Source organism: Electrona antarctica, assembly GCF_951216825.1.
Source record: "Electrona antarctica genome assembly, chromosome: 18".
Lineage (NCBI taxonomy): Eukaryota > Metazoa > Chordata > Actinopteri > Myctophiformes > Myctophidae > Electrona > Electrona antarctica.
This window is the reverse complement of record NC_136799.1, coordinates 12,356,288-12,379,322: the sequence shown is the minus strand read 5'-3', so window position 1 is coordinate 12,379,322 and position 23,035 is coordinate 12,356,288. Positions and strand designations below refer to the sequence as shown.

The window sequence follows — 23,035 nt, the reverse complement described above, 5'->3', positions numbered from 1 at the left end:
ATCGCAAGGCACCTGTCAATTGTGTGCCCCAAACATTTGTGCTTCCCTGATGACGTTTGTGATGATCAGAGGAAGTTTTGATTAGTTCAGTCCAGCTGTCATTCCGGGCCCCTTGCCCGGAGAGAAAGCCGTCCAGGTGCAGGATATATTTGACTAAATACACGTTTTGTGCCAGAACTTTCACATGGATGTGAAACTAGAGGACAATACCTCACTCCGCGTATTTGGAATTATTTAATGGGTGAGTACAAACGGAGCATTTATCACATTTATGCCGCCGTTCTGCCGCTGCAACCGCAAGTCATGACACTGATCCAGCAATCTGCCTCCTAGGTTATATGTTGTGTCATGTGCAAAGTTTGGGGTTGAGTGTGGCATTAGGGCGGCTGTGGCTCAGGAGGTAGAGCAGGTCGTCCAATGATCCATGGGTCGGCGGTTCGAATCCCGGCTCCTCCTGTCTACATGTCGAAGTGTCCTTGGGCAAGACACTGAACCCCAAATTGCTCCCGATGTGCTGGTTGGTACCTTGCATGGCTTCCGCCGCCATCGGTGTATGAATGTGTGTGTGTGAATGGGTGAATGTAATGCACATCTATGTAAAGCGCCTTGGATAAAGGCGCTATATAAATGAACCATTTACCATTTATTATTAGAGGAAAGGACATGGGGTCACTTGAATATTTAGGGTAGCATGACTCAATGTTCACACAATCAATCTATTGATTCTGCACATTCAGTTTTGAGAGATGTGAATCATGTGATGTGTGCCGTCTGTGCTCAAGTGGAAACTTTGACCTAAGGCTTGTGCACTCGAGCAAAGGCTGTGGGGTCAACAAAAATATGTAGTGGTTATCCTCTGGACTGGAGAATATAAGTCTTAGTCTACTCAAGGTTTGTGGCAATCCATTACGTGGAATCTGAGCAACCTTTTGTGAACATGGATATTATGGGGTCGCCAAACCCACTGCAGGAATGAGAGAATGGAACTTGGCATTTAGCATACGTACTAGACTAGACTTATCACAGAGGGAGACAGATCCATGCCCAGATTAAGAACTAACATCAAAGAAAGGGGCGGATGTCCAGTTCTTCATTGAGACCCTTTGGTGACATAGTATTCAGAGTATAAATCCAGAACAATTCACGTTTTAGAAGAAGAGCATTCATGTCACTACCACGCCGTGGGAGCTGAACATGTTCTATAGAGCGTCGCAGTCCCGCCCCCCTACCAGGGCCCAGGGAATGATTCTCCGTTCATTTTCCTCATAGACTTTTCAGAAAGTATTTATTTAAAGACGGTTACGCCGCGGACAAAGCCAACTCTTGTCGTGACAAATCATGACAATAAACACAATGTTTTGGGCCAAACAAAGAATTGAAAAGTAGAAAAAACACTTTTTGTTGTTTTTCTTCTTTGTTTGTGTTATTGTGTTTATTGTCATGATTTGTCACGACTGGAGTTGGCTTTGTCCGTGGCGTAACCGTCTTTAAATAAATACTTTTTGAAATGTCTATGGGAAAAATTAATTGGGATTCATTTCCTGGGCCTGGCGTCGTCATGACAGGAGGCGGGACTGCGACGCTCAATACCCACATAGTTTAAAGAAGAAACATTATGCTTAAGAGCACTAAAATGTAGCACAATATGACTCTTTGTGTCATGATTTCTAATGTTACTTCTATGTTCTGTGATCCTCGTTTTGAGAGCTCTAGAAGTTTTGCCAATATAGGCTAGCCCGCAGGGGCATTTGAGCATGTAGATCACATTAGTAATTTTGCATGAAATAATGCCTCTGACCTTGAACATGTGTGGGTGATAGAATATATTAGTTTTACGAGTGAAGTGACACTGTTGACAGTTTGTTGTTGCCTGGTGGCACAGGGCTCAACAGGGACTGGAAAGTAGATTGGGAGTCCGGTGGGCAGTCAGACCTCACCAGCATGTTTCTCAGGTTTGGGGGTCTCTTGTAGACCACCTGTGGTCTCTTTGAGAGTTGGGTCTGTAGAGATAATATGACCATGTTTATTCATTATAGTGGACAGAGTATGGAATGGCACATGTGATTCTCTTGTAACTGCTCTTGGTGCTCATTTTTTGGAGGCACTCGGATTGTGTGACATTTAGAAAATGTTTAATAATAATAATAATAATAGCTCAGATTTATGTAGCGCTTTTCTAAATAACCAAAGCGCTTTACATAAGAACACTAGGAACAGACTTTATTAGAAAAAACAAAGCAAAACAGATACAACAACAGTACAAGGTTAAAAGGATAAACGAGGGGACCTCAGCTGGGGAAAGCTATCCAGAGGTGGGTTTTGAGTGATGTTTGGAATGAGAGGAGAGAGGGAGCAACTCTGAGATGGTTGGGGAGTTCATTCCAGAGGTTGGGGGCCGAAACGTAGAAGGCCCTTTCCCCCCAGGTGCGGTACTTGGCCTTGCGGACCTTCAGGAGGTTGGCTTCACTGGACCTGAGGGGGCGGAGGGGGACATATGGTTCGAGAAGATCGGAGAGGTAGGGGGGAGCCAGGTTATAGAGAGCTTTGTAGGTGGTGAGCAGGATTTTGTAGTGAATTCTTTGTTTGACGGGGAGCCATTGTAGGTCGTGGAGGACGGGTGTAATATGGTCTCTGGAGCGTGTACTGGTGAGCAGACGGGCAGCTGAGTTTTGCACGTGTTGTAGTTTGTTGAGGACTTTAGAGGTGGTGCCATAACCATTGAGGATACTGTTGCAGTAGTCAATCCGGGAAGTAATGAATGCGTGAATGAGGGTTTCGGCAGCAGGGAAAGTCAGAGAGGGCCGGAGGCGGGCGATATTTCTGAGGTGGAAGAAGGCGGTTTTGGTGATCTGGTTTATGTGGGGGAGGAATGAGAGGGTGGAGTCAAATGTGACACCAAGGTTACGGATGTGGGGGGAGGTTGTTACAGTGGAGCCATCGATGTTGAGGGTTTAGAGGCTTGCGTGACCCATTCTGTTTGATAATGTATCTGAGGAAACGCTGTTCTAGATCAACTCTATGTACAAATCCGGGTCAGAACTACATACCGGTATACGTCATATATGGTTTAGTTGAGAAATAGGAAGACTTTTCTTTAAAGGTGTCGGATGATAAGAATCACCATGTAACAGGGAGTTTCTGTCAGTGGGTTTTCTGTATAAGCTAGTGCTCAGGGAGCCTTGATCATGAATAATCGATATGTCCAAGAAATTCATTTTGGATGCATTGTAGTCCATGGTGAACTTTAAGAAGGCATTCTGTGTGTTCATAAAGTGATGAAATTCTTGTAGTTTAGCCTCAGAAGTCCAGATAAAGAATATGTCATCAATAAATATTTTATAGGACTCTATATATTTAAAAAAAAAAAAGGATTCTTACTGGGGTTCAAGATAATGTCATGCTCCATCAGTCCAACATATCCTCTGTGTTCACCTATAGTCTGAGGAAGAGCATTGTGCTCGAAACGTCAGTCATCTTATTGTGCAAATAAATTGGCACTTTAATATTATCACAGCATCGGAGCCCACAGTGTGCGAGCGTCTTCATTTTTTCATCTTTGTAATCAATATTTAGCAACTATATGGCATATTTATCACCTAAAAGCTGTTTTCTATAGACCAGCTGGCAGAGATGAGCACCGACTCGAGGTCTGTGCTTTTCCTCACTTGCCTGTCGGCTCTGCTGCCTGTACTGGGCTGGGCTTGCTTTGAGCTCAAGCTGCTGGGCCGCAACCAAGTAAAATTCTGTATTTTGGTTTTGAAAATGGACATGGTTGTTCTCCCCACCTGCTGCAGCACGAGGAGCGCATGTCCAGGGTGTTTGATCAGGTGATGGGCCTGGGACCGTTTGGCTCTGCCAGCTCCTCCAGGAGCAGCGGTGTGGAGGACACGGCCAACAAGGAGGGAGAGGACGCTTCCAGACAGGGGGTATGATGACCACAAAGTGTCAAATAAATATGTTTTATAATAAATAAACTTAAGGCCTGAGGCCGATTCTACAAATGCCTTCTAAATCAGTAGTTTTCAAACGTTTTTTGTGTTGTAAGACCCTCAAATCGTATATATATTTGGCTGTGGACCCCCATCTGAAAATGGGGGGGGGGGGGGGGCAGAAAAGGAGATTTGTGTTAATTATTCAAGGTTTTTTTTTCAAACACTTTCAAGTTGTGGCCTGCTGCGAGCTTGTCCATCTGCTATTTTTTAATTAGGCTGGGATCATGGCCAGACTAATATCACTGACTGACTGCGTAGATATTTCTCTGGAATATGTTGAACCTGGCTTATATTTTTAAATGCCTCTGATCACTGGTGTGTGTCTGGTGGTAAACCTGCACTACATTTACATGCTGAATGGAGCATGTAACAATGCAAACCTTTTTTCTTATCCCGTTTTAAGGAAGAGTAGCAGATAATGAACAAATTAAACTTGACACATTAAAATAGTCTGTATCATTCTAGAGTCTAGACAACAATATCTGTTTTTTTAAGGTAATTACATGGTTATGATGCAAAATGAGGGCATATAACTGCTGGTCTTAGACATAATATATCAACATCGCCACCTTGCCCGAATATACCTGAAGAGACTAAAATGTTTTCCTGTTAAATAACCATTACTGTTGCTATCCAAGTAAGATAAGGTATTTTGTAGGGATGCAAATTATCGATTAATTCATTAATTGATAATTACCTCGATAACCTTATCGATGGATTGACTTAAATCTTGTCTATCACATGCAATAGCAGAGACGTTTCTGTGGCTACCAACTAAACTAGGGTGGGGTCGAATCTTTTAACCGGCCCACATAATGTGCGTTCCTCTGCGAAAAACGCCCCATGGTAGAACTGCAGAATAGTCAATTAATTGTTAACTGTTAGGTTTAATTGAAGAATTGACGGCGATTCATCTATTTTCAATTAATTGTTGGCATTCCTAGTGGTATTATTAACCCATTTTGGGCGGGAACCCCTTTTGGTGTTAGCATTATGTTATGCTTTAGCTATTGAAAAATAGCAGATCTACAAGCTCATAGCGCGCCACTCGGTGGCGCGCTACGAGCTTGTAGGTCTGCTATTTTTGAAAAATCGAAGAACCACTTACATAGAAACATAGCTTTTTCAGAAAACTGTCAGGATGTAGAAGACATTTTTAGAATCTGATCTCAGGTCAAAACGGACTAATTGTTCTTCCTGCCCCAGCAGCAGGAGGTGTCCAGGTCGTTTGATCAGGTGATGGGCCTGGGACCGTTCTCTGCCACCTCCTCCAGAAGCTCTGCCATGGACGACACACCCACCAAAGAGGACGAGGACGGCTCCAGGCCTGTGGTAAGATAAGAACACAGTGTAAAATAAATACAGTATATTTAGAATATTTTGGGCGATATGCCAATCTTTTTCAATCGCCCATCGTCTGTCCAAAAATCGCCGATGGACGATATATTCGTGTCATAAAAGTAAAGTGAGAACAGCTCACTACAGGTCGCAAAAAAGCCAGATCTACAAGCTCTCAAGGCGCCGCGTCCTGCCTGTTTTTGCAGCGCCGTTCGCTACGCGCTGAGAGCTTGTAGATCCGTCTATTTTTGCTGCGCAGCTGCGCAGCCAGGGTAACAAAATAAAAAATAAGTTACAGGTGGAGATGAAGTGAAGTTGGAACAGACAAGCAGCTGCCTGCAAGCCAAGCTAACATCACAACCACTGGCTGGTGACAGTGTTGTTAGCCGCAGCAACATGTAGCATGCCCTGGTAACTTCTCCTCCTCCCCGGAGAACTCTTGCCTCCCCGCACCGTCGGTGCTGATCCACAAGCTCTCAAGGCATCGCGTCCTGCCTGTTTTTGCAGCGCCGTTCGCTACGCGTTGAGAGCTTGTATATCTGTCTATTTTTGCGCTGGTGTCGGGGTTCGTTCACGTTGTCAATAAAAAAATAACCTAGATTACAGGCGGAGATGAAGTTCAATCAGTGGGTTGAATCAGTAGCTACACGCTAAGCTAACGATCCCCGAGCCTACACTAACACTAGCAGCCTGTTTTTTATTTTCCCCCCGACTTCACGGGTGGCGCATTGGGATTGTGATGAGACACGAGACAGCAGTGTGCATTCTGTTGTGACTGTATATTATTAAACTGCATGGGACTGGACTCCGGAGCATAAACAACATGTAGGCTACAGTACAGTAGCCTCCCTCGGCTCGGTCCCTCCCAGCCTTTACTCTGGCTGCCAGAGTGTTCCCCGATGCTGCGGTGCGGGGACTGGGAGCATACCAGGGAGGAGGGGTTTTCTACCCGGCCGCTGTTACTACTTTGCTGGCCCAAATTGATTCACATGTTGCTCACACTTTACAGGTTAATTGGGCTAATATTTTGCAAAAGAAAATAATCGTCCCGAAAAATCGCCTAATAAAAATATTCGGCGATTGGACTCGTACATTCGCGATTGACGATAGATTCGTATCGTCACCCTGTACTGTACTGTACTGTACTGTACTGTACTGTACTGTACTGTACTGTACTGTACTGTACTGTACAAGCCCTCCCTGGCCTGTGTGTGTCTGTGTGTTAGGCTGTGCAACAGTGACACTTGGTTGTGAACAAACACTATAACACTATTTTCGTGCTTGGACAGACAGACCCAGGGACACACATACCTGGTTGTACCACTCAAACAATCATTCAGTTGATCTAATACATTTGGTGTAATGTTTACAAATGCATGTCTTGTTTTGGGATTATTACAAGCTTAGTACAAAGCATTAGTCCATGTCTATAAACTCCTTTCTATTGGCTGTATTTAATTAGAATAGGTTTTCTTTTAATCCAGTGAATCGCTCCAGTAGGTACCGGACATGTCTGAACCAGTGGCATACTGACGCAGAGTTTCAGCACCCAACCCTTGTAACGAGTCTTAATGTTGACCTCTTGCTCTGTTAACAATGTGTGGATGGTTTCAGTTTCCCCCCCTTCAGTTTAAAGGAAGAGCAACAGATAGAGAACACCATGACATATCTATTTAAACAAGTCTATATCTAGACAATTTCAGTTGCTTTTTTAGACAATTACATGGTACTGATGCAATATAAATTAATATTCAAAGATTTGAGTAGTCAGTTGAAGACCCCTCAATCTTCAGGAGATTCGAGAGCAGTGTCCAAGTTAATTTTTTTTTTATCATTAGCGTTACTATCTTAACTAAGATGAGGATATTTTGGTATTAAACCCACCGTTTTTCTTCTCCCCGCAGCAGCATGAGGAGCGCCAGGAGTCCAGGTCGTTTGATGAGGTGATGGGCCTGGGACCGTTTGCTGACACCTCCAGGGGCTCTGCCAGCTCCTCCAGGAGCAGCGGTGTGGAGAAGACACCCACCAAAGAGGACGAGGACAGCTCCAGACAGGGAGAAGGCACACCACCAAGAGATGTAAATATATATATATAACATATAAACTAAACAAACTAAAATTAACTCAGTTCTTCCAAAACATTTGGCAACGGGCCGCCCTAGTATAGCGGTTGCAGCACGCACCTTTCGTGCGGATGGTCGTGGGCTCAAACCCTGCCTGGGGCAGGGATGCTGCAATCAAAACATTTTTTACTTCCGATAGGACTCCGATATGGCAGCATCGATACCGATCCGATATAATTTACATATTTACGAGTCGTACTGCTGCGTTAGTGCGTATTGCTGCTGGCTAGCTGCCTGCGACTAGCATACATTGTTATGATCTAGTGGCCTCTGCAATGCTGCTGGATCTGCTGTATAGAAGTGCTGGAGCAGACTGCTAGAATGGAGTGCTTGGATCAGAGTGTTTGATTGGTCATTTTTGCTGCGGTCCGATCTGATCTACGTTTTTTGGTTCTGATCGCAGCAGTACAAATGCTATTAGTCCATTACTGTCACTATCCAAGTAGGATAAGGTATTTTGGTATGAAAACACCATATTTTCCTCCTCCTCTCTGCAGCCCAAGGAGGAGCGTGTGTCCAGGTTGTTTGACGAGGTGATGGGCCCGGGACCGTTCTGCTCTGCGCCCTCCTCCATAGGCAGCGCCTCGCCCACCAAAGAGACAGAGGACAGCACACAGGCAGGAGGAGTGGAGGAGGATGGTAACACCAGTGGACAAGACGAAAGGATGAATGAAGACGAAGAGGAGACTGAACGACTCGCCTCCCCCTCCTCTGACGGTCAACGCTCCCCTACTGCCATGGAAACCGAAGGAAAAGGAAAGCCGGGGTATGGCGAACCATCGGGAAAACCTCCTACAAGTACGGTTAGGGTGGTAGAGGGAGAGGAAGAAGAGGATGAAGATTGGCAGTTTGCGCTGCCAATGGGCAGCCTGGAGGATGCCGAGAAAGGCAGGGAAACGCCAGCAGAAAATGACCCGTTTGCCACCGTGCCAGCTGAGGAGGACCAAGACAAAGAAGATGGTAGTGATTCTGCCAATACTTCCCACTCTTCCCAAGGTAAGCCTGCATTGCATTCCTGTGTGTGTGTGTGTGTGTGTGTGTGTGTGTGTGTGTGTGTGTGTGTGTGTGTGTGTGTGTGTGTGTGTGTGTGTGTGTGTGTGTGTGTGTGTGTGTGTGTGTGTGTGTGTGTGTGTGTGTGTGTGTGTGTGTGTGTGTGTGTGTGTGTGTGTGTGTGTGTGTGTGTGTGTGTGTGTGTGTGTGTGTGTGTGTGTGTGTGTGTGTGTGTGTGTGTGTGTCTGATCAACTGCTTTCTTTCTGCCACTCAACCTGCAACGAGCTGTGCCTCGAGTCTGTTGTCTCTCTTGTGAGCCTCCTAGCTCAAAAGTTATCAACTCTCACAGCAACTTGTTTTCTGATTCTGTTGGTTTGGGGCCTTGCCTTGGGTCTGTCTGTCCTCCTGTCAAACGTTTTCACATTTTTATTGTAGGAAACTCTGAAAAAGGTCACTTACCTAACCGTTGCACCATTTCAGGTTATGCGGCTAAGAAAACAAAGTATACTTTAAACAACATTTCTTTAAAGAGACATGAATACCTTCATGTTCTCAGACTATTATCAATCTGTGTATTTGATATTGTGAGACTTGTGGTATCTTGAAGTTACCTTGCTGCTATTTTTAAAATGAATCAAAACAATGTGAAACCATTTTTATTATGTTACACCGGTAATAACACGCCCAAAACGAGGACACCAGGGTTAATGTGTGTTAAAGTGTTTCAGCCTAGATTATATTGGAAGAGGACTGCCAAACAGTTTTGAAGTTTAATAACTGCAAAACAAAATGAATGCTTAGCTAAAATGAGTCCCATTCATCTCTTCTCTCCTCTTCATCAGATGGAGGTGTCCCCATTCCGCCCAAGCCATCCGCAGGGACAGAAGACGGCCAGCAGGTGGAGGTGCTCACTCTGGATACACTTTTATATGTGGCCAATAATAGTCAAATGTTAGGAGCTGAAATTCACTGAAAGATGGATATATCTACGTATATCCACCACAAGACAACTGGATGGGATAAAACTGTTACAATGTTTTAAGTCAATTGAATACTAATATTACCAGTGGCAGTTTTACTTGGAGAATGTTAACCTTTATTTTGAAATTGAAACATTTGTCATAGTTTATTGAAACGATTACCCATTGACTGTATACTCCCCCTCACCCCTTAGCAATGAATTATCCATGTATCCCTTCTCGATGCTAGTCTACTACGCACATACAGTGTCTTGGTTACTTGTTCTCATTTTTCGTTGCATAGATTAGTCTTTTTCACCTGAATATGTATCACATGTTGACAAGAACTCAATGCTTACTCTAATACTCTGCTTATTCCGATATTTGAAGTCCTCTGGATAGGAGCTTCTGCTAAATGTAGCATCTCATTCGAAGGGGTCCCATAGACACAAACACAACAAATACAGGCTTATCTTAAAGGACCACTTCACCACTTTTCAACTTCTCTTCCTATAATTGGTCCTCACTAATGATCATGATAAAATACCGCAATTTTTTCCTACTCAATCTGTGTCTCATAGGAGGGCTGTGGGCAGTTCAGAAACCCGTCCACCAGTGACAACATCGATGGGGATTCCAAGCCAATAGAAACTACAGGCTTTCTTTTCCTGAAAAGTTGCAATGCAAAAATGGAAGCCATCGTTCTCACGATAATAAAAATCTAAATATATTTTAAAACAAATCTTGTTTAAAAAGAAATCTGCCTAACGATGATGTCACTGGTGGACGGATGTCTGAACTACCCACAGCCCTCCTATATGAGACACAGACCGAGCAGAAAAAAATGGTGGTGTTTTATCATGAACATTATTGAGGACCAATTATATGAAGAGATGTTGAAAAGTGGTGAAGTGGTCCTTTAACATCTTAAATGTTTACAAGTGAATTTTTTGATCCATTGATGAGTATCAGTTCATAGCTATCCAAAAAAAAGGCCTTGAACCCACTCGCAGCTGCATTTCTTTTAATTTCTTTAATTGTCATTGTTTATTTCAGAGGCCAGAACCTGCTGTTCCAGCACAAAACCGTAATCCTCCCCCCACCTCCCCCCCACCTCCCATTAAAGACGAGCCCATCGACGAGGGCTATGACGCAGCTCTGCTCCCCCAGGGCTCCATCAAACACATCAAAGAGGAGTTGGACAACCAAGAGGTACAGAGAAGACACACACACACACACACACACACGCACACAGGACTTGAGACTATCCAGATCATGTGAGCAGAGCATCTGCTTTTTCCTCCCACTCTGCATGGTACTACTCGCACCTCGAGGGTGTTTTGTTTTCCGCTGCTGGCTTGCTGTCAAGAAACAACCGTATAAGCGTGTGAAAATCACATTAGGCTGCAGGCTTGCTTACACACATTGAACTAACAAATCGTTGCTGTCGGGCAGAAACCTAACCTAACATACTACAGCGTCGCACAATAGCATCCACTAGCTGATCCACAGGCTCACAACGCGGTGCAAAGTGACAGGTTTTGAGCTTGTAGATCGGCTATTTTTGTATTTGAATGGGTATGGTTAATTTGAATGTTGTCCATCAAAACTGTTTGCTAATCTGACTGCCTCAGTGCACCTGATCACATGCTTTCCCTTCCTCTGATAGCCACTTGCTGACATGAATTTTGAACAATACCCTTTCCTTGAAAATGTCACACTGTGTTTCAGAAACTCTCAAACCACAATTCTGTCTCTGTTTATACTCTATATGATTGCATTTCTCCAAATCTGAATGTAACAATGTGTGCCTCTTTTCTCTAGGAGGAGTCGTTGAAGATTAGTAATGTCTACTCTGTGGGGGGAGCAAATTCATTTGTTGCTCCAACAAGTGAGTTCATATGTTTTTCTGTTGTGAATTTGATGCTTGGGATACATACAGTATGGTAATAATTTGGAGTAAAAAATGCATGTGATTGGAGTTCATGTGCTATGAATATTTATCTGTGTGCACGCTCTGAATTTTGGAATCCTTTGTATGAAAGAAGGCAAGTTTGACTAACTGTGATATGATGAATATATAAATATCAATGTAATCCAGATGCCAAAGCCTACACTTGTCTCATCTAATGTGTGTGTTTTTTTTATCTCCTATTCTAGTGCCAGTGCCAGTGTCTGCTCCAATCGCCGCACCCAATACCACAACCTTTTTCATTCCAGGCAGAGGACATTTTCAAGTTCAAGCTTCAGGACTGCAACCTATATCTATCAGACCCCCACTTGTCGCCCCAAATTTAATCCGGTCTCTGGCTCCAGTCCCCCAACAGCCACGACCACCACCTCCACCACAGCCCGGAACTCCAAGCAGCGTCAGTTGCAGTGGTTGTTCAAAGGTATATGTCGTGTTCATGGGTTAAAGTTCTTGGTCACCAACACTGATTTCAGTCATTTGGATTCTATAGAAGTGGGGCAGGTCAGCTATGGAAGCATGTCATGTGCTGAAAACATTTGACGAGTTTGGAAACACTTTGGGGAAAAAACTTTTAATGACACAAATCTTCTCTTATGTGTCGCTGGGACAGTCTTTTCAGAGGGGAGAGTGCATCACTTAAATACATGTATATCAATTTGGAGGTCCTTGGCATGAAAATGTTTTAACCCATTCTGGGTGGGAACCCCTTTTGGTGTTAGCATTATGTTATGCTTTAGCTATTGAAAAATAGCAGATCTACAAGCTCATAGCGCGCCACCGAGTGGCGCGCTACGAGCTTGTAGGTCTGCTATTTTTGAAATATCGAAGAACGACTGACATAGAAACATAGCTTTTTCAGAAAACTGTCAGGATTTAGAAGACATTTATAGAATCGTTCCCAGGTCAAAATGGGTTAAGAGCCGCTGTTCTGCATGTCACTATGACTAATGATATCTTGTATGTTGGGACATTTGAATGTGTGTAGGTGCTGATATCTTGTATGTTGGGACATTTGAATGTGTGTAGGTGCTGCTCAAGGGCCAGACGGCGTTCCAAAGAAAAGGCTCCACGCAGCTGTTCTGTTCCACAGTCTGTCTGACTGGCCACCTACCGACGACAAGCAAAGCCCGCTCCTGTTACCAGTGCCTCAAGTATGTCTGTCTCTGGCTGTTTTGCATGAAATGATTTATCTTTACCCAAGTTTTCAATTTAATTTCGACTCGTATTCTCATTTTTACATCCTTGTGTGTTCGTGTTCCTAATCGACTCCAAGGGTAAATGGAAGAATCTGATCATAGCTCTTCAACAGGGGGTCCGCATAATTATTTAAGGGGGGGCCGCCAAATCTTTGTGTAATAGGATAATTAGGAGAAGCTTAGCCAAAAATGGCAGATCTACAAGATCTGAGGCATTGAGCGTGTAGATTGGCTATTTTTGGCAAAGAGGTTTGATGCAGTGGGGAAAAAGAACAGACCAAGTACAGAGTGAAAAGTCAAGTTCGCCGGTTTAAGTGCTTAAATGTCTAAACATTAATATGAATCCAACATACAGCCAAACAAGTCTATGAAGCAATCTATGAAATCTATGAAAAAGTTTAATCTGCAACACAATTCTATACAATATGTAGTGTGGGTCCCTGCTTCATCTCTCTCTCAGCTAAGGCGTCCTTGTATTGAAAAACATTGAAGACTACACACATTAACCCATTTTGGGCGGGAACCCCTTTTGGTGTTGGCATTATGTTATGCTTTAGCTATTGAAAAATAGCAGATCTACAAGCTCATAGCTACGAGCTTGTAGGTCTGCTATTTTTGAAAAATCGAAGAACCACTGACATAGAAACATAGCTTTTTCAGAAAACTGTCAGGATGCAGAAGACATTTTTAGAATCTGATCTCAGGTCAAAATGGGTTTTAATACACATACGATTATGATGTGTGTAAGATTTGTATATCCCGTGACTGTGTTTGCCCTTTGTGTCGTGTGCAGGGAGATCACTCAGGCCAAGGATCTGGTCATGGCTCCGATAGATGCCAACAACTACATGCACTTCTGTAGCCACTTCTGTCTGTTTGTCTTCAACCGCAAGAGGAAATCTGGTGTTGTCGAGAAAGCTGCTGAAAAACCTGCCGAGAAACCTGTCGAGAAACCCGCCTGTAGTGTCTGCAGAGTCACAACCAAGGTAGGGAACACACAAACACATATAAATGAGATACTGTACATACAGAAACTGTGTGTGTGTGTGTGTGTGTGTGTGTGTGTGTGTGTGTGTGTGTGTGTGTGTGTGTGTGTGTGTGTGTGTGTGTGTGTGTGTGTGTGTGTGTGTGTGTGTGTGTGTGTGTGTGTGTGTGTGTGTGTGTGTGTGTGTGTGTGTGTGTGTGTGTGTGTGTGTGTGTGTGTCAGAGAAACATTCATTGAAATCTCTGGGAAATATAATTGTTTTCAACGGGGCGGCACTGTGGCTCAGGGGTGCTCAGTTAGCCTGGCTAATAAGCCAGATTCAAATCACACTGTCGTGTGGTATTTGAGTCTGGAGATGCTGTGTATGGATCTTGTTTCCCGGGGGGGCGGGTTCAAACATTTTCTCTTTGACGCAATTGGTCAGAGCTACTGTCAGTCAAAGGTCTCAAGCATTGAACGTCACTGTACCAAAGCCCGCCCATATTGCATAGCGTGTCCCGATTGGCCACACCAGTTCTCTGGTGTAGGAAATGGGCGTACAATTAGCTCTTCGCTAAGTCCCACCCAAGCCCGTTCTTGGCCAATACCACGTTAGCGACGGTTACTAGGTTAGGATCCTGGTCACGCTTTCAATGCTGGTCAAAATGTTTAAGCACTGTCAATAAATAAATATTTGCTGTACAGCATGTGTGGACCTCAGAAAGAGGGTTTGTTTTCTTACCTTGTTATGAGCAAACTAGTCCGTTCCATGAATTATTTCCGTCCGTTGTGCAGTTTAATAGTACATATTAGAAATAAAAATAGGCTCTCATTGACTTCCATTGTAACGGGGAAACAGCTCTCAAAGTCACTCTTTTGGAACACTAAGCGGATTCTGACCTGCGGTTTTATTTTTAATAAAAAATGTCAACGTTGCCTTGTTTTTGTTTTGACTTCAGTGTTGCCACATTGTGTGAGAGAAATAAGCCAACCCACCTCCAAAAACAAGCCAACTCTTAAAGCCAAATCAAGAAAAACAAGCCAAAACAAACAAACAATAATATGACCATATATAATCGTAATAAAAAGATTGTATGCATTTATCATTATAAATACTATGTAGGCCTATGTCTATGATAATTAATGTTTTGGTAATGTATTACATACACTAATTATTAGCCTTAAGCCAAAAGTAGCGGGAAATAAGCAGACCTGGCAACCCTGACAAGTTTGTGTGGAAAGAAGTTCCGGTTTGCCTACAAAACGATCTGATTGGTCCAAATCTGTACACACACTTCTGAAGTAGCCTCGGTCTCAGCCTTCCATCCAGGCTGTTGGATGTAAACAAATGTATTTGATCTCGTCCACTTGTCGCAAACACCATACACAATTTTGGACGCGTTTGAGGGAGACACTTTAGGAGAAATGTCTGGGACTGCAGCTGGTGCATCTCAAACAGCATGGCGACTTGTTTACAAACGAGAGTTGGGAACACCAGAACCGCTTCACTGTATATCTCCAACCAAAATAGTTACTTTATAAATCTATCAAAAGACGAAAATAAAACGGCATGAGTTTTCCTGATAAACTGTCAGAATCAGCTTTTGTTGTGTTCGCTTATGTGCTAACTGACTGACTTTGAGAGCCGTTTCCCCGTTACAATGGAAGTCTATGAGAGCCTATTTTTATAGATAGGGCCTACTATTAAACTGCACAACGGACGGAAATAATTCATGGAACGGACTAGTTTGCTCATAACAAGGTAAGAAAACAAACCCTCTTTCTGAGGTCCACACATGCTGTACAGCAAATATATTTATGGACACTGCTTAAACATTTTGACCAGCATTGAAAGCGTGACCAGGATCCTAACCTAGTAATCGTTGCTAACGTGGTATTGGCCAAGAACGGGCTTGGGTGGGACTTAGCGAAGAGTGAATTGAGCCTCTCCAGACCGTAATCCGCTGGCAGACAAAAAATTTTTTGCCAACGGCTGATTCGGTCTGGCTTATTAGCCAGGCTAGTGCTCAGTAGCCGGTAGATCGGCTGTATCGGGCTCCCCAAGAGTTACAGTACGTTTTAACAGCGGGCGAGCATCGGCCCGACACATCTCCCGTCATTGCCCGAAAAGTTTAATTATTTTTTATCTTTTCGGGTGACGTTGCCCCGCCCACTTTTCAACCATCGCCCGTTTGCCTGCTATCGCCAGTAGTCGCTGGGTCACATAGACAAATAATGCACTTCCGGAAAATTCCTCTGGCTGTTAAAACGTACTGTAAGTGTCCTTGAGCAAGACCGAACCGCTAATTGCTCCCGTTGTGCAGGTTGGTGCCTTGCATGGTATTCCTCCGCCATCGGTGTATGAATGTGTGTGTGTGTGAATGGGTGAATGTAATTCACAATCCATCTAAAGCGCTTTGGATAAAAGTGCTTTTATAAATGCACCATTTATTTTATTTTAATCACATACAGTATCATGTGTATATCGCTGCTGTCGGGCAGAAACCTTGTATCTCCATATTTTCACCCCCCCCCCCCCCCCCCCTCCTGTAAATAAATGTCCTGCTTTGTCATACTAAAATGTCGCACAAAGGTAGCTGATCTGCAAGCTCATCATGTGGTGTGAGCTTGTAGATCTGCTATAATAACAATTGGATCCAAAGGAAAACAGGGTATTTTTTCCATTTTCTGGAAACTTAACGGATTTGGACATATGAGGTTTCCACCTGACAGCGATGATATTATACATGTACAGTATGAGGAGTGACTGGGCATCAAATCGACTAGTATCAAGGTCTACAGTATATATCACATTATTATCAGATTTGTCATGTGATCCCTGCTGATATCCCAGTTATACTCCATATAAACCATTATATGGAGTATATAAACCATTCAGTGGTGCTGAATAAAAATCAACACTCCACACTTTCACGAAGATTAGCCTCCCAAAAGATTTGTTTCTGTCACCATACTGTATTTCCACAGGGTCAATGAGCTTTTGGCTGATAAGCATTTGGGGAGGAATCTGATGTGGTGAACATTTGCATTTGTATTGTAAGTGAATTCACAATGGGCCCGTGTTCGGGGAGGGAAGCCGGGCGGTCAGGGTGATGGGAGGAGTAAAGCAGAGGCACTACGTTCTCCTGGTGGGGGGGGGGGGCTTCTCACTTGCAGGTGAGCCTTTAGGGCAGGAATCAGCATTCTTCAACGTTTTTTTAATTTTCGTGTCAATTGTTTCCAAATCAGTTAATGGAGGGCCGGCACATTTCAATTAAAGGTAGGGTAATTGATATTCTTTTGGTTAAAACGAAAGGTTTTTGTTAAATCACTATATTCTGATAATAATCATTGCTATAGTATGTTTGTTCAGTCACAGGTGTCTCCCTGTCTCTCCAGCTCTTTAATAATACATTTTCAGGTATATGACAAAATGTCAGCCAATCAGGAGAGAACTTTTTTTTTTATTAGCTTAATTTTTTATTTAATCACTTTAATCTGTATCCTGACTGAGTTCTCTATCCTTATTGGATAAAATTGGTATCCCAACCTGAAAATGCAGTTTCACTTTAATAAAGAGCTGGAGAGACATGGAGACTCCTGTTACTGAACAAACACTCAATGAGCAATGAGTACTATCATAATATAGAGCTATTTAACACTTATTTTAACCAAAGAAATTGAAAATCACTTTAATGTCGCCCTCCCCTGTGTCTTTATATTTTGTAGACCTCAAGTGGCGTGTGTGATAAAAAGCCCCACAGGATGGCGGAGCAACCATCCGACTCAGAAGAGGATTATGCTAGTGGCAGTGATGACGAATTGCTTCTAGAAAAACCTTTAGCAAATGCTACCAATGATAAAGAATCGCTGGCAGAAAGAGGAGTAGCAAATGTTAGCAGGAGTAACAGCGGAGCTGAGGATACGGAGACCGCAGAGGATGCTGTGGCTTTGGAAGGAGCCAAGGATGCGCCACCTGGCGGAGCTGGACTGAAGATAAACAGTAATGTTTGGAAAATTGAAGACAATAAGTTTGAGGGACACCTGCCTCCATTCTTAGGAGAGTGCAAAGTGAAGGTTACGGGAGCGGAACCCCTCGATTTCTTTATGCATTTATTTCCGGAAGTTCTGATAGATGAAATAGTGCACGCTACAAACCTGTATGCCCTCCAAAAAGGTAAAGAAAATCTGGCTGTGACGAGAGAGGAAATGAAGATATTTCTAGGGATGAATATGGTCATGTCGTACCTCAGATACCCAAGATCAAGAACTTACTGGTCGGCAGAGGAAGGGCTTCGTTTTGATCTGGTTGCAAACGCCATGTCAATAAAAAGATTTGAGACGATTCTGAAGTACCTTCACTTTGTCGATAATTCAAAAAAACAGTCGGAAAAGGTTGTTAAGCTCTTGAAAATTAGACCAGTGTTGGATGCACTACGGAACACCTTCCAGTCGGCGGTCGATCCTGAAGAGTTTCAGTCAATCGGTGAGCAGATCATTACCTTCACGGGCTGCCTGTGTCCCAAGCAGCACTTAAAAAACGAGTCTAATTCCTGCGCTGTGAAAGTGTGGGTGAGAACGGGGACCTCAGGGTACATGTACAGATTTGAAGTGCATCAGTGCATCAGGCATGGTCAGGTCAGTCCATCGGGAATCACTGAAGACGTAATCATATACCTCTGTGACGACCTAAAGCAAAAGAATCACAAGGTGTTTTTTGACGATGGGCTTTGCACCATTCCAGTCATTGAGGCTTTACAAGAACGGGGCATCTATGGCACTGGCGCGTGCAGAATCGACAGGCTCCAGGGAGCACAAGTGAAACTGAAGAGTCAAAGACAACTAAAAAAAGAGGGAAGAGGAGCTTGTTCGGTCGTCAGCAATGCTCAAAACATCACTGTCACACGGTGGCTAGACAGTTCATTGATCCACGTGGCCTCTTCCTGCGTTGGCCAGTCCCCAACAGACGTGGCTCAGAGATTTTGCAAGAAAGACAAAAAGATGTTCAACATCCAAAGGCCATTCTCTGTGAATCTGTACAATACGCACATGGAAGGAGTAGAGCTAATGGATCAATGTGTCAAAATGTATCCCCACAGACGCAAAAAGACGTGGTACGTCCAAGTGTTTTTTCACTTCTTGAACGTGGCCATTGTGAATGCCTGGCACCTCTACAAAATGTCCGGTTTGGAAGATAAGGATCTTATGCATTTCAAGGCATCCGTGGCTCGTACCTTAATAAATCTAGGTTCCATCCAGACACGCTGTGGACCACTAAGTGACACCCCACCTCCTGTAAAGCGCAGGGCCATTGCCAGGGCACCCCCCCCTGAGATCAGGTTAAGCCCTGGGAACCACTGGCCCAAGCTCACCGCAAAACAAAATGCAAACCGATGCCACGATGCTTCGTGCAAACGCAAAACCAAGTACATCTGCATGCAATGTCTTGTGCCTTTGTGCCCTGGATGCTTTGCCAATTTTCATACAAGAGACTTCGTAACAAGTCACTAAAACTGACAGCTACATCTGAAAGAGTGTTTAGAATGTCAAGACAAGAGCTTTCTGTTTTTATTTTTATAGAAAATCTGAATTGAAAAAATAATTAGCTTAAACAGGTGGAGGTAGAGGATCGATGAGCTGAATAAGGAAAGTGTTTTTCATCGTATTGAACAGTTAAATTATGTGATTTTTTTTGCTTGTTATATACATATTTCTAACATTGAATGTCAAATGCATACTGTCAACCAGTAGAAGTAAATGCTTAAAGAGGAATACAAATAAAGCTAATACATTAATATGTATTGTAACACTCTTTTGGTCCTGCAAATAGATACAATATGCCGGTAAACGATAATAACAAAAATAACGTGGGGGAAAGTGGAGCACAAATCTCTGGCAAGAAATAATTATGTATGTACATTTGCTGATGCTGTAACATCAAACTGCGTCATGTCTGTCTTTCTGTCATCATGCACACGTGTCATAGGGTGTGCAGGGTATTTGACCACTTATACAGTAGTGTGTGTGTTGGTGTTGATCAGACATGGGCTTTAACTGAACGGCATCTCATCAACTGCGCCTGAAGAGACTACAGCAGGGCAAGGTTAATTAAATAAGGTTAGGAAGCGAAGACCGTACGGTTTCTCCCTGGAAGGAAAGAAACATGCGCAATGGGCTATATGCAGCCAACACTTCCGCGTTCAGCTTCCTTGGTCTCAACTGCGCATGTTTCTTTCCTTCCAGTGAGCAACATGGAGTCCACCGTACGGTCTTCGCTTCCTAACCTTATTTCATTAACCTTGCAGCAGGGAAAGGCGGTCAAGCCTTTTCTAATTTCTATTACTGGTCATTTGCACTTGATTATCTGCCATTGAGGTGGAGCATGCATAGGTGGTGGTAAGCTGCTAAGAAGGCGCCCCAGTGATAAAGGACCACTTTTCAACATCTCTTCATTTCATGTTCATGATAAAATACAATTTTCTTTCCTACTCAGTCTGTCCCTCATAGGAAGGCTGTGGGCATTTCAGAAACCCGTTCACCAGTGACATGGTTAGGCAGATGATTAAAAAAAAAAAAAACAGATTATATTTTTATTATCGTGGAACGATGGCTTCCATTTTCACATTGCAACTTTTCAGGAATAGAAAGCCTGCAGTTTCTATTTGCTTGGATTCCCCATCAATGATGTCACTGGTGGACAGGTTTTTGAACTGCCCATAGCCCTCCTCTAAGACACAGACTGAGTGATTGTGTCATTTTATCATGAAGATTAGTGAGGACCAATTTTATGAAGGTAGGTTGAAAAGTGTCACCACTTTTCAACCACTTTTACGTGGTCCTTTAACTACGTAGCCCAGGAAGGGGAGATAAAATTGTTAGGAAGAGCTCAGAGTTGGGACAGTTTCTAAAAACATTATTTAAAATAAAATAAAAAATAAAAGGAAATAAATATGCACAGACATATTGAAAATAAAATGGGAACTTTTTTTTAGGCTACAGTACACAGGTTTCAATCCAACAACTTGGATCATTGTCTGTGTAGCCTAATAAAGGAGTCTTTGGGGTCTACGGAGATGCCATTATTTTGTGTAATGCACATAGTTGCTGCTTGTAGAACCAAATAAAACATCCTTTTTTCTGTGCAAGCGAGGTACCACCGTACTATTATCTCGACAACGGAAAAGAAAAAGTATTTTTCCTCGGACAGAAAAGACTTGTCGTTGCCAGCCAACTTCACCTCAAGACCGATGCGGTGCCAACGATATATCGATCAAGGGACATACAGTGAAAGGTGAGTAACGTTAGTTTTATGTCTAACGTTACAAAAGTCGGTGTATAATAAACATTTTGAATCATTCACAATTGGTATGTAACAATTAAAATTTATCGCGAAACTGTCCCAACAATCAATCTAAAACCAAAAAGCAAAGCATGCATTGTTTTTATTAGGAAATTATACTGACGGAAGTATTCTAACTACATTTATATCACTGTGTTGAGCCGATGAGCAAATAGTTTCCTGCCCTATTGGCCACATGGCTTGGCACGGCTTACTTAGTTTATTTTTATTTTTATATACAAACATACAACAAGGTCAAATCATTTTGAAATGCATATGTAAAAATACCTTTATGGCATAATTTATTTATTGAACATCCCGCTTATTTTTAATAGCTTGTTTGTTTTTCATTGGCAGGATCATATGGAAAGGGAAACACGTGCTGCAGCACTACAGAAATTGAGCAACCTGAAGAAGGTGACGGATGAAATGAAGAAGATTGTTCTGGGTATGGCAGCCAGTCGCAGTGCTCCAGTCAGACTCGGGGTGGCCAGTTTGTGCCAGGGAAGCTGTCAGTTTGAAGGCTTCTTGAATCAGTTGAACTTCAGGGCTGAGTTTGCCACTCACCCGTTGCGAGACCCTGACCGAAAAATCGGCCACTGGAGGAACAATCTGGTGGACATGCTTGCAACGTGCACAGAGGCTCAGGCCACATCTGGCCTATCTCACAAAGACTGGAGTGATTTCTTGCAACCACTCAGAACGTGTGGTGGCTGTGCATCGGATGCTGAAGACTATGTCTTGCCTGGTCTAGCTCACATGTTTGGGCTGCACATACTCATTTACAAGTCATTCTACAACAGACACCAGCCCACGCCCATCCTAGTCATCCCTGCCACGGTCTTTGGAGCAGAGCTGTTCAGTCATAATCCGGTCATTCTTGGCTGGAACTCGAGTCATTATGAGAATTTCATTTGTACTTCTGACGAGTCCTTGAAAAGGACGTCTGAGCTCCTTGATGATTGGTGGAAAGGCATCCGCACTATGTCCATTCATTTAATCCATTCTCTGCACAGGGAGTTGGATGAACCGGAGAGGGAAAGTAAGCATAGCATTTTGATAGAGCAGGACCAGGAAAGGATGAAACCTAGGACCACAGTCTTGAATGAAATCATTCTGAGCCAAAGATGTAGGGGATGCAAGAGAACATTTAAGACTATCATGATACATCTTGGCAAATACAGTTCAGCTTGCAGAGAGCAGTATACAGAAAATGAATTAAGCTCCCACAGAGCAGCCAGTACACGAGAAAGACTCAGAAAATTCAAGGAGAAAAACCTAGATAAAGTCAGAGCGACAAACAAAGTTGCTGCTGCAAAGAGAAGGAAACTGCATCCTGAGAAAGCGAGGGCAGAAAGTAAAGCCGCCTCTTTAAAGAGAAGATTACTCAATCCTGACAGAGTGAGAGCATTGAATAGAGCTGCAGCTTTAAAGAGAAGATTACTTCATTCTGAGAAGGAGAAAAACCTAGATAAAGTCAGAGCGATGAACAAAGTTGCTGCTGCAAAGAGAAGGAAACTGCATCCTGAGAAAGCGAGGGCAGAAAGTAAAGCCGCCTCTTTAAAGAGAAGATTACTCAACCCTGACAGAGTGAGAGCATTGAATAGAGCTGCAGCTTTAAAGAGAAGATTGCTTCATTCTGAGAAGGCGTAGAAAGCAGAGTTTCATCTATGAAGAGAAGGAAATTATCCTGCAGTGAGAGCAGAAAAAAGAACCGCTATTATACGGTAAAGAGAACGCTACGCTATTCTGACAAAGTGAGCGGAAAATGAAAACTGCTTCTGTAAAGAGTAATTTATCCAGAGAAAGTGAGAGTAGAAAACGGAGCTGGCTCTACATTACATTAACTTGAAAACGTACAAGCAGAAAGCGGCTGCTTTTTATAATGCGAAAATTAGTCCAACCTGAAGAGGTGAAGGCAGAAAACAGCTGCATCCGCAAAGGAAAAGTATATCCTGACAATAAGTAATTAGACTAGAGATCTTTAATTTAAAGGAGTAGTTCACCCTAAAATATTTTCTATCAATTACACACCCCATGAAGCCTTGCATTCATGGAGATTGTTTTGTCGCATTCCTGTGCCAATAATTTGATGACCGGGTCATTACTACTGTACTGGTGAGCTTGTAGATGTGCTATTTTCAAATGGCCGATATATATA

The 23,035-nt window shown here is 43.1% G+C and overlaps 1 protein-coding gene across 8 annotated transcripts in view; it reads left to right on the top strand.

The window, feature by feature from the left end:
- Nucleotides 1-23,035, top strand: part of LOC306942471 (zinc finger MYM-type protein 4-like) — a 63,433-nt gene that overhangs the window by 1,340 nt on the left and 39,058 nt on the right. For 6 of the 8 annotated variants that reach the window (XM_079528375.1, XM_079528374.1, XM_079528372.1 and 3 more), the window contains exons 2-11: nt 3,795-3,926; nt 5,199-5,324; nt 7,235-7,408; nt 7,951-8,449; nt 9,287-9,348; nt 10,460-10,615; nt 11,228-11,294; nt 11,564-11,796; nt 12,402-12,526; nt 13,365-13,557. In XM_079528375.1, the coding sequence (XP_079384501.1) occupies nt 3,807-3,926; nt 5,199-5,324; nt 7,235-7,408; nt 7,951-8,449; nt 9,287-9,348; nt 10,460-10,615; nt 11,228-11,294; nt 11,564-11,796; nt 12,402-12,526; nt 13,365-13,557 (1,755 nt within the window). In that variant the 5' untranslated portion in view covers nt 3,795-3,806. The remainder of the gene's footprint in view (nt 1-3,794; nt 3,927-5,198; nt 5,325-7,234; nt 7,409-7,950; nt 8,450-9,286; nt 9,349-10,459; nt 10,616-11,227; nt 11,295-11,563; nt 11,797-12,401; nt 12,527-13,364; nt 13,558-23,035) is intronic. The other 2 variants (XM_079528373.1, XM_079528376.1) reach the window with 2 other exon arrangements.